The 12408-nt window shown below is 38.0% G+C and overlaps 1 protein-coding gene across 4 annotated transcripts in view; it reads right to left on the reverse strand.

Moving 5' to 3' along the window:
- Positions 1-9623, reverse strand: part of LOC132508549 (NEDD4-binding protein 2-like 2) — a 61794-nt gene extending 52171 nt beyond the window's left edge. For all 4 annotated transcript variants that reach the window (XM_060128755.1, XM_060128754.1, XM_060128756.1 and 1 more), the window contains exons 1-3: positions 9479-9623; positions 6547-7802; positions 535-659 (exon numbers count right to left, since the gene is read on the reverse strand). In XM_060128755.1, coding sequence (XP_059984738.1) covers positions 535-659; positions 6547-7802 — 1381 coding nt within the window. In that variant the 5' untranslated portion in view covers positions 9479-9623. The remainder of the gene's footprint in view (positions 1-534; positions 660-6546; positions 7803-9478) is intronic.
- Positions 9624-12408: the final 2785 nt, after the last annotated feature.

The raw sequence follows: 12408 nt of genomic DNA on the forward strand, positions 1-12408 counted from the left end.
CCCCAAGTGATTCAAATGTGCAGCCAAGGTTAAGAACTACTATTCCAAAATGAAAATAAAGTGACCCATATACCTCTAAAAAATGTATTAAGTAAACTTTTTGTAGAGTGACATCAATGAAAAAAACTCTTAATATTCACGGGCATTAATATTAAGCCTTAGAAAACATTAGCATTACTCAAGGAAATAACTTTTGGGAATACGTAACAAAAGTATCAAGAGTTTTCTGAATTTTTTCATGAGGTATAAAATAAAGTCTATCAAAATATCCTATACCTCTATTGTAACAGTTTATATACACTATTTACAGTTAAAAAAATATTCTAACCACATTCTCTGATTTTCACAACCTCAATCAAGTAGGGCAAGTATAATTATCACTGCTTCTAATAGATGAAAAACTGGGTCTCAAAGCTCTTTCAATGGCTTGTCAAAGTCATCCAGCTGGTAAAAGTAAAAAGTTGAGAATAAAAATTCAGGTATTCTGACTCCTAGTCAAATATTCTATCCCGGGAGACTTGGCCCAAAACAAACCTCTGTTCTGGTTCCAGTCATGGGCATCACCAAGTTGATTAACATTATACCTGTACCCATCTTGATGGTGGAAATAGTCATCAGTGCTGAACACAATGCCATCACGACTCTGACCAAGCAGAATTCTGTTAATAAAAGAAATCATAAAGGTGCCATTTACAATATAAAATCTATAACCGTCAGAAATAAGCCACAAAGGAAAGGTTATTAAATGAATTTCTGGTACATACTTATAAGTATACTGCAGATAGACTAGCATAGGAGCTGAACCTTAAAAAAGCTTTCAGATTTCAAACATCACTTCACACTTAAATCTACATAGTAATAGCCAGTAATAAAAACTTTTTAAAGTGGCCTTTGTATTGCAACTTTTAAAAACACTCTTCAATCCCAAAATGATGTCAACTATTATCCATGATTTAACTTTAGTGAATTTGTATTTGGTGTCTAAAATTGTCTAAATTTAGTGCAACAGGTAACCTAAAAGACAAGTAAGCCTAAGCAAGCAATTTACCTGAGGAAAACTATATTTGACTGAAGACAGCTTTGATAAACTCATTCCTATGAAGCACAAACATCTATGACCTGAAAGTGGAACTTGAGGTTTAATGCTGTGAAACAACCTATGATCCTCCAGAGTAAAATCAAATTTAAAAATTTTAAGAGATTAAATTAATAAGTGAAATTAATTACTAAACGCTAAAGAATACACTCTCAGAACAAGTCAGTGGTAATCACGCTTTGTTCTCACAATATGATACCATCTTTAATTTCTAAGCACAGAGAGACTGACAAGTGTTCCCATAACCAGTGACTCATGAAAGAGACTGGAGGTGTGCTGAGAAAAGGGAAAAGACAGTAAGAATAATTTAGATCCAACAATAACAAAAATATTTTGTTATTTATCTCCCCTCCCTCAACCATTAGGCAATTGCATATCATTCTATTGGGGTTGGCCAAAAAGTTCGTTGGGGTTTTTCCATAAGATGTTGTAAGATGTTATGGAAAAAATCCAAACGAACTTTTTGGCCAGCCCAATATAATTTCTTTTTGAGAGGGGGAAGGGAGTAGAAGGTGGTAGAAGGGATGATACTGTCCTGGGATGATCCAAGAATACTTCCTAATAAAAGGTAATAGGAAGGATTTCAACTATTAAGATAACAAACATCTCTCCTTTCCTCAGGTTATAATAAAATTGTATATATTTTATAATAACAATAAAAACACATATATAAAAGTTTAAAAATTTAATATATATTTTCACTCATAGAATTATAGTTCAAATTACTTCAAACAAACCAAATTAAAGTAAATGGTTTAAATTATTTGTTTGCTTGTTTGGGAGGCTGGAGTTGGATTTCTTTTTTAAGCAGCCACAATTTTCCCAAAATATACCATCTAACACATTTGGCATCTTATTTGCTTATAAGAGATAACCCAGAATATAAAAATGCCATAATATTAGTATTCCAAACCAAAGCTCAATCACCTGAAAATATCTTGATTATCATCAACCATATGATACCTAGTTACACTCAACAATACCAGAAACCTGATACCATCTTTCCTGAATACCTTATGTTTCTTTTCTTTTTTCTCCTGTTCTATTACCTTTTTAGGTGATCTGTCAGATGTTAATAATAACATACTACAAGAGCACAGGAGCTTTTGTATCCAAGAAATGTTTAACCTTAACCTCTTCCAAATAAAAAAAAAAAGTGGGGAGGGAAGGGACAGTAAATCAATTTACATCATTAAACCAAGTCAACATCAAACATGAGTAAATCTCAATGAAGAATATCTTAAATATATAAATCATAATTAAAGCAAGTAATTTTAGCTTGGAGAATTTTTTTCCTCCCAGACTGCTCACACATCTTTTCAAAATTCCCTGAATTATCTCCAAAATACCTGTATCAATCTAGATATATCTGATGTCATACCACCCATTTGAACCAAAAATAAATTATTTAAGAATATTAGTATTTTCAAAATTCTTATAGTCAGATTCTATCAGAACCCTCACAAGTTAAGACAGGTACTAAAATGGATTCTCAGAACATCAAAATTTACAACTTTGAAAAATCAAGTATCTAATAAAAAATTCAGATGTGGTCCCACTGGCCACTTGATTTGTATTTTTTCAAAATCGCTGTCTTTTTTGAGGACCTAGTATGTGCCAAGCATCTTATATATATACATCTATGACTGCATCGAATTCTCACAACAACCTTGCCAATATGGTATTAAACAAATCCAGAAAAGAAAATAATTTCAGAAATCAGGCCACCAGAATTACATAAATAGTGGTGGGAGAGCCAAAACCAATGGCTTACAAGATCCCTGCCTCCTGGAATTCACGCCCTTATATAATCCCCTCTCCTTGCGTGTGGGTTTGAGTCAGCAACTAGCTTCCAACTAACAGGATACGGAATTTCATTTCCAAGATTAGATTATAGGGGGGCAGGAAGTGGCTCACTTTCCCTCTTCACACTGTGAATGCGGAGAGGTCCAAGTAGCAAAGAACTGAAGGGACTCTCCAGCCTACAGACAGCAAGGAACTGAGGCCCTCAATCCAACAGCTCACAAGGAACTGAGTCTTGTCAACAAGACTTGCGAGAGGGCTTCCCTGGTGGCGCAGTGATTGAGAGTCTGCCTGCCAATGCAGGGGAAACGGGTTCGAGCCCTGGTCTGAGAGGGTCCCACATGCTGCGGAGCAACTAGGCCCGTGAGCCACAATTACTGAGCCTGCGCGTCTGGAGCCTGTGCTCCGCAACAAGAGAGGCTGCGAGACCGCGACAGTGAGAGGCCCGCGCACGGCGATGAAGAGTGGCCCCCGCGTGCCACAACTAGAGAAAGCCCTCGCACAGAAATGAAGACCCAACACAGCCAAAAATAAATAAATTAATTAATAAACTCCTACCCCCAACATCTAAAAAAAAAAAAAAAAACTTGTGAGAGATATTCCATGCAGATCCTCCCCAAGACAAGCTTTCAGTCCAAAACACAGCCCTAGCCAACATCTTGATCATAGCATTGTTAGAGACTTGAACCAGAGGCACCCAGATTCCTGTCCTTCAGAAACTGTGAAACAATAAATGTCTGTTGCTTTAACAACTCAATTTTAGGGTAATTTGTTACACAGCCATAGAAAACTAATGCACTCTGTGCTTATAACTTTCACTTAAGTAAGAACAAGTGAATTGTATTCTTTAAACCTCATTTTGAGAACCCTATTCCCCCAAATGGTCTACTACAGTTAATTTTCATATTTTATTTTTTTTAATTTCTAAGAACCATATAAATTTTTGTAATATATCATGTACATTTAAAAATAGAAGTGATTGGCTTCCCTGGTGGTGCAGTGGTTAAGAATCTGCCTGCCAATGCAGGAGACACGGGTTCGAGCCCTGATCCGGGAATATCCCACATGCCACGGAGCAGCTAAGCCTGTGCACCACAACTACTGAGCCTGTGCTCTAGAGCCCGCAAGCCAGAACTACTGAGCCTGCGTGCCACAACTACTGAAGCCCGCGTGCCTAGAGCCCATGCTCTGCAACCAGAGAAGCCACGACAATGAAAAGCCCGCACACCGCAACGAAGAGTAGCCCCCACTCGCCGCCAACTAGAGAAAAGCCCACGTGCAACAAAGCCCCAAAGCAGCCAAAAATAAATAAATTTAAAAAAAAAAAAGAAGTGATTTTCCCAAATAATTCTGAGTAAAACTGACACTTCATGAACCCTTTACCTCCTGACGTACTGAGTGGCCTTGCATACCACCCTGGTCCAGCTATCAATAAATAAAAAAATAATGCTGTCTTGTGTAGCTTATGCTACATGCAAAGAGTGGTAAAGGCAAATCCTACATGAGTTCAGAAGGAGGATAACTGAGGGGTGAGATGAGAAACCAAAACATCAAAAGTGGAGGCATTTAAGAGAACCTCTGAATAAGTAGAATCCTGAGAACAATGAACGGACAAGTATTACGTCTCCTGCAATGGACGGCAGGGTACTAGTCCAAGCGCAGAAGGATATGAAGATAGGTAAGGACTAAATTAAGGAAGAAAGGGACTTAAATACTATCCCAAAAGAATTTGAAATTTATCTAACCCCCTATAACTCATTACCACATAGCAATACTAAACAATGTTATCTTTTAAGGCCCCAAATCAGTTCAACTCTGATTCTCCCAATCTTTATTCCTTTTTTCAAAGCTCATTTGGAAAGCTAAATCCTACATGAAACCATTCCTCACTAGAGAATATGTGGCTTTATAACCAATCCCAAACAACCATTTCTACTTCATTCAAAAAAAGTACTGACCTAAAGAGAGACTCCTGCTTCTTTATTCTTTAACCAAGCTACTCAAAGTCAGGAGCCAGGTATACGGCTACACATGTGATAGATATTAAACTGAAGAATTAGATAAGAAACACACTACCATTTACATCCCCAGTTTGATCTCTTAGCAGTTTTTGTAACTTCTCCCAAGTCCTTTAACCTGAACTCATTCTTTTTATTAGCCTGTATTCCTTCTAAAAAATGAAAAGACTATAATTCATCTCACAACACTGTTACATATGGAAGTACTCTCTAAGTTGTAAATGATAACATAAATGGTAGTTGCGACTATAACTTCCATTCTTATTAAACCTAATTCCTCAAATAAAGATACATATTATATATAATCACCTCTGTCATTTCGCACTACAATTATGTCTCCTTGAAATTTTACTGAATTACCACCACACTTCATTCACTTTTAGTTTCAACATACTCCAATATGTTGTTCCGAACCTAATCATTCTTTCTTACATTTATTCTGTACCAGAAGCCCTTGCTAGGAGATCTCTTCATCCGATTTCCAAATTTCAACTTTTCTTTTCTCTGATATTATATTCTAAATCTAGAAGAATGCCCATGCTTGTAAGACAACTTCACTCTCAATTTCTATTCTTTCTAAAGAAGCACTGAAATTTTATTTTCTCTACAAAATCTTCACTGCAAAGGAATCAAAATACATAGACTTAAATTCAAATTCATTTACAAAATCACAGCTTACAATCTAGCTTGAAATGTCTGCATCATAATTTAATCTTTCTCCGATTTCCTGCTTCTGAAGAAGTTTTGTTTAGGTGATTCAGAGTGTCTTACAAATAAATATAAAACATTTACAAAATGGTTCCTTGGACTTTGTTTTTTTTTTTTCTTTGACTTTTTTATCCTCACCCAAAGACATCAAATAAATTTCCTTTTTCTCCTTATCTAGCATAAAGCTTGAATCATCCTACATAAACTACAAAGAATTTGTATTGTTTTTCTTTGTGCTATTTTTCACAACTGCACAAATGTACTGGAATACATCAATATTCTGTTTTTAAAATGTAAAGAAAAACAGGAATTTTAAACATTTCAGCACATGATAAAACATCATCAGTTCTAATTCCATTAATTCAGATATTGCTCATTTCAAACTCCTTAAAGAAACCAAAAAAAGTTTCTTTGTCAATAATGGTATGAACACAGCACAGTTCTTAAAACACACTCAAAATTCCCTTCCTTGGGTTATCTCATTTGCTTCTCACAATAATTCCAGAAAAATAAGTATTACTCATTATTATTAACAGCAAAACCTGTCCACGGTCACAAAGTGAAATAACTGAGTCAAAGCCCAAGTCTTCAACCTATGAATTCAACTCCTACTGAATAGCTGACTTAAAAGGGAAGGCCAGCACAGTTCTCAAATAGCATTTGCTTTCGTCACCGTCCTTTTACATGGTGAAACTATATTTAAAGCTCTTAACAGAATCTTAACATAAATATATATGCCAATTCTCCTTTCCTCTATCAGAAAACATCTTTTAAAATATTTACCATCAGATGCCATTTTCAAGTATAACAAATTAAAGATTTTTTACTAGAAACATAAAAGCATTTGCCACTGATTACAACTATCATTTATGATTTTTAAGTAATAAATTACCAAGTATTCACTTGGTATCCTTTACTTACCGAGACAATGTTGTTTTCCCAGAACCAGGCAAACCTCTTAAAAGAATAAGTAACTTCTGCAATTTATTTAACTTTTCCTCTTGAAAATGCTGGTTCATAAACCTGTCAGTTCGATTATGCTTGTCCACAGAAGGAGCTTTCCAGCATCCTTCACTGGTTTCACAGAAACCATTATTCACATATTCATCTTGCACAGTGTAGCCATTTCTAGAGGGATGGTCACTACTGGTAATGTCACTACAGTCAGTATATCCATTGTTCTGATCAAAAGTCAAACAATTCCAGTTAACATGACAACTATTTACATAATATCCATTTTGCATCTGAAAGCCATCTTGGGCATGGAAAATATTTGGTGATGGATTTGGTGGAACGTTGAATCTTTGAATATTTAAGTGATAGTTAAAACTGGAAAGATGAGGATCTTGTGGTACTAAAAAAGAATGCACTGATTGCCACTCAGGCCTGAAGGAAGCAAATGAACTGTCACAAAAGGTAGGTATTACTTGTCGATTATAAGGATATTTACCTGGCTCATTCCCCACGCACTGCTGATAACCCCAATATGACTGAAGGGCACTGGTAAGATCTCTTCTCTTTTCTTCTTCAGATTTTAACAGATTATTATGGCCCTGATAATACGGAATGAGTTGTTCCTCAGAGGGTTCACGTTCCTTACAACTGCTTTCTGAATCACCTTTTTCATTTTCAAGCTCTTCAATTTCTTTGTAAAACTGGAATAATTCATTGTCAATCTCTGATTTTTTATAATTAAATTTCTGTTTCTCTTTTCGTTCTCCTTTCCCACCTATACCACTGATAGTGTCTGCTCGATTCCTCCTTTCATTACATTTCTTTTTCTCAGGGGGTTTGTAAATGGGTCCTATAAATGCTTTACTTGTGCTATATATCTCATCATCTGTGGATACCAATGGAGGACGTGTATCCTGTAAAACTTGTGAATCAACAGAATTAATAACATCTCGTCTATTACCAAGCATCTCATCATGCACAGGTTTCAGCAAACTTCTAGCTTTGGTTTTGTCCTCCTGAGGATAACTACGTCCTCTGACATCAGTGATGGTCACAGGGACCCAATCATTTCCAGTTTTCTTTTGCTTTCTGTGAAAATTAGCATTACCATGATGGGGGAAAACATATGCCTCTTCAGTAGACTTCAATTTCTTATAGCGTGGTTCACTTATTAGTTCTTCCCCATGTCCCATGAATTTAGCTTCAATTTCACCATAAGGCATCTGAGGAGCAAATAAATCACAGAATTAACAGCTAATATTAAAAAAAACTAAACAAAAGTTTCCTCAGAAACAACAGGAAATAAACTTAATTTGATATAAGCATTTAATAACATTTTCCCAAAATGCAAAAATTATAAAATTGTAACTTTATAGCCACTTACTATTGGTATGACATTATGATTTAAAGGAGGGGTCTCATTGAAGGTAAACAAACATCCTTTTTTAAAAAAAGATGTATCTCATCTTTAAATCTAAATGATGTATTTCTGAATTTAGAGGATGTAAGCAAGAATTTAAGCAAGCTCGGAAAGCTGAATCAGTAATATATATTTTGATGATATAGACATACAGCTGTGTATTAAAAGGGAGAGTAAGGACTTCCCTGGTGGCGCAGTGGTTAAGAATCCACCTGCCAATGCAGGGGACACGGGTTCGAACCCTGGTCCGGGAAGATCCCACATGCCGCGGAGTAACGAAGCCCCTGCGCCATAAGCCCCTGCGCCACAACTACTGAAGCCCGTGCACCTAGAGCCCGTGCTCCGCGAGCCCGTGCTCCGCAACAAGAGAAGCCACCGCAATGAGAAGCCCGCGCACCCGCGCACCGCAACGAAGAGTAGCCCCCACTCGCCACAACTAGAGAAAGCCCTAGCGCAGCAACAAAGACCCAACGCAGCCAAACATAAATTATTTATAATAAAAAATAAATTCAAAAAATAAAAGGGAGAGTAAGTCTGCCAACCAAAGTGACACATGTCCAAACTGGTTGTGATAAATTGCATCATAAACGTCTTCCTGTTTAAAATCACTAGGTCCTTAGCAAACCTCAGACAACCACATCTCATTAGCAATCAAATGTCAAATTAACTTCAATGTCAGTCTTTATGGGCCCTACTCTTACGAGTAGTGTAAAAGTGGTTTCCAAGTGGGTGTATTACGTTAATTTTAAAGAAAAAAATAATAACTTCAGTTGTACTGCGAATGACGGAAATATATCATATTATGTTTAAAAACTAAATCTGGCAACTCCCCAAACCAAAGCCCTCATCTTTTCCAGATGGTTTGTCTATCTCGACGATAAATTCTGCTTCCCTTGAAATTTTTGGGGGGACCCTCAAGAGTACAATTCAAAAGCCTCTGTTAGTCAATACTTCATTCCGCCCGCTCTCTGGTCTCCCCTTCTCGAACACGAGAGCAAAAGGAAAGGACAAAGCGACGAACCAGAACGACACAGGTAGGCCCTAGAGAGGCTGAAAGAAGATACACCTGTAGAGAACGCCGTCCTCCCGGAAACAGCCCCGTCCCAGGCCGCCTCTCACCTTCTCATTTCCTCATTAGAAACGGCAGAAAAGTCCCAAGGAAGAGAAAGGAGGTTGCATTAAGAGAGAGAGGCCTATACACGACCTGAACCCTAAGGCCTCCTGACCTCCAAAGAGGGTAGCCCGGGCAAAAGCGCGTCACCCAATTTCTCTATCTCAACGGAGACACGTTCAGGTTCTGTCTAGGAATTCCAAAGAGCTCCGAGGCCGAAAGGTTTACTCCCGGCTTCTACGTTTACGGCTAAACGAAAAGGTTCAGGCAAGCGCAGGGGAGAACCCAAGTCGCTAATGGAAGAAGGAAGAAACCGGAAAACGTCAACACCACAACCCCACCTCACCGAAAATGTGATGTCTACTCACCTTATAACACAGTTCTGCATTGACCTTTACCTCTCAATAAAGACGGTGAAAGAAGCACGGAGACACGGCCCAAAACAGAGACCGGGAGGGACTGAAAGCCCGAGCCACAAGAGCGGAGCTACAAGTCTGCCCTCCGTACGCAAGATGGCGGCCACCTCCCGGTTGCCCCGGCAGGAATTACGGATTCTCGCCAGGCATTGTGGGAATTGAAGTCCGGCGTTCCCACCCGGCCTGGAAACTTCAGCCTCTCCCAGAATCCATTGCTTGACACAAGCGCTAAGGAGCACGAACGTAGACCGGAACTAGTTCTTAGGTTGGCGCCGGGAGGTTGTTTAGAAATAGCAACTTCGGCTAAGAAAGGTGGCGACCTGCTCTTTAGGGCCACCCCTGAAGGAAGAGAGACTGTGAGTGCCTGGCTCCGCAAATAGAGACATAAGCTGCTTTCAGTGCATGTTTTAAAGTCTTTTTAAAGGGCAGTTAACATTTGGTCTCGTCAACTAGGGTTGCCGACGTTTCTATGAAATGCCAGTCAGTAATTGCAGGCTCAGGTTTTTCTATCGAAGAAGAGAATCGCTAAAGCAGAGCCTTGATAACAGAGAAGAGTACTTATGAGAAAAATCACTTCTTGACACAGCTGTCTTTTGTTTAAGGAAGTAAAGACCGTTTACTGAGCTTTCCCATTTAAAAAGTCGATTTGTGAAAAGCGCTTCTATAGAACAGCGATTGGTAAAAATAAGTGCTTTGTAAGTGTTTGTTAAATGACAAATAACTATAAACCGAACAACTGGCAATCTGCAGTTGAGGGTCCCTTCCCTCTTCCCACCTCCTTCCCACTCTCTCTAGACCCGCTCCTTCACATGCGTTCTTTCCTGTCCCTGAAAGGGAAACTGCTAATCTTTTTATACGTATTTAAATAAACCCGTTGCGATAGCGTTTTAATTTATAAATATAATAGTTAAAACCACAGTCTGGAATATTTACATTTGATTACTTAACAGCCTTACGACCAAGAGGGCTCACCAAAAGCAATCCATCCCCTTACAGTGAAAGACTCGTCCTCAAATACAATTTCTCTCATCGACCTTTATTTGATCTTTCCTTGTGATTAGATTCAAATTATGCATCATCGGTGGAAACAACCACATAAGTGAAATTGTGTCCTTCCTCGGGATATTACATCCGGAGGCACAGGAAGTCTGTCTGTCCATTATAAGGTGATATTGATTTTTATCACCGGATCAAGGTGTTGTCCAGTTTCTCTGCTGTTTGTTTTCCCCCTTGCAACTCATAAGCAATCTGTGAAAAGATACTTTGAGACCAAGCTGTCTTGTTCCCAATCAAACTCTAAGGTTTTGCCTCCATTGATGATCCTTACTGCAATTGATCTTTGCAATGATAGTTACAAAATGTTGATTTTTTCCCCCCAGCTCCTTCAAGCTCTCCCCATTTATTAGTCCTGATGCTACTATAAAGTAAAGCGCTCCTTACTTATTTACTATCAGTATGAATATGAATTCTTTTTTGTTCAAGGCGTTATAATCCATTGCTGTTCTCATTTATTTGTTTATTAATAGACTATTTTTAGGACAGTTTTAGGTTCAGAGAAAAATTGAGTAGATAGTACAGAGTTCCCATATATCCCCCTCACCCCACATACAGTTTCCCCTATTATTAACCTCTTACAGTATTATGGTATATTGTTACAATTAATGAACCAATATTGATGCAGTAATATTATGTACAGTCCATAGTTTTTTAGATTTCCTTACTTTTTACCTAATGTCCTTTCTGTTCCAGGATTCCATCCAGGATACAATATTATATGGAGTTGTCATTTCTCCTTAGGCTCCTCTTGGCTGTGATAGTTCCTCAGACTCTACTTGGTTTTGATGACTTTGGCAATTTTGAGGAAAACTGGTCAGGTACCATGTGGGATGCTCTTATGTTGGAATTTATATATGCTTTTCTCATGATTAGACTGGGGTTATGGGTTTTTGAGGGGAAGACCGCAGAGGTAAAGTGTCATTTTCATCACATTGTAACAAGTGTACATACTACCAACATAATTTATGATTGTTTATGTTGCATTTGATCATTAAAGTCGTGTTTATCAGGTTTTTCCACTGTAAAGTTACTCTTCCCCCTCCCCCCCGTCCCCCTTCCATTCTGTACTCCTTGGAAGGAAGTCGCTGTGCCCAGCACACATTTCTGTAGTGCTCTCCCTTCATTAGGGTATTTACATAATTCGTTTGGAATTCTTCTGCATGGGAGATTTGCCTCTTCTCTCCCACCCTTATTTATTTTGATGCTCAAATTATCTGAGATTTGGCTAGCTTCAGGTTGGCGCCTTTTGACCTACACATTGAACACTTCCTTATCTTGTGGCACAACAAGATTTTCCAGGCTTGTCCTGTACATTCATTACTCCTACCCTAGAATCAACAATTTCTCCAAAAGTCTTGGTATCTTTTGTTTTTTTCTTGGAGAATGGTATTTAGAAGCTAAGACCTTGGCACTAAGAGTGCTTATTGATAGTGGGGTATTATTGCTTTCAGGTCATCTCAGTAGACAGAGGTGAGGGAGAGGGGAATAGATTTTTTTTTTTCATTTAAGAAATCATGAATGTTGATACTTACAATTCCAATCGAATTCCACAGTGTTCTTTGTTGCCTTCCCCATTTCATATTTGTGTCTGCCTTCTTCAGCAGTGAGAACCTTGTTTCCTCACAGCACGTTTACTTATTTGCCTAATCCTGCATAAAATAGTTTCAGGATTGCTACATTCACATAATTACCCATAAAACAGTTTCAGAATTTATACATTCACATAATTACATAAGCAAGTCTACTAAAAAGGTAGTTTTTCTTCCCCAGACTGAGGGTTGAAAATCGAAGTACTAGGTGCAAAAATGACTTGGATTACTTCTCTC

The sequence above is a fragment of the Lagenorhynchus albirostris genome, chromosome 18 (assembly GCF_949774975.1).
Source record: "Lagenorhynchus albirostris chromosome 18, mLagAlb1.1, whole genome shotgun sequence".
Lineage (NCBI taxonomy): Eukaryota > Metazoa > Chordata > Mammalia > Artiodactyla > Delphinidae > Lagenorhynchus > Lagenorhynchus albirostris.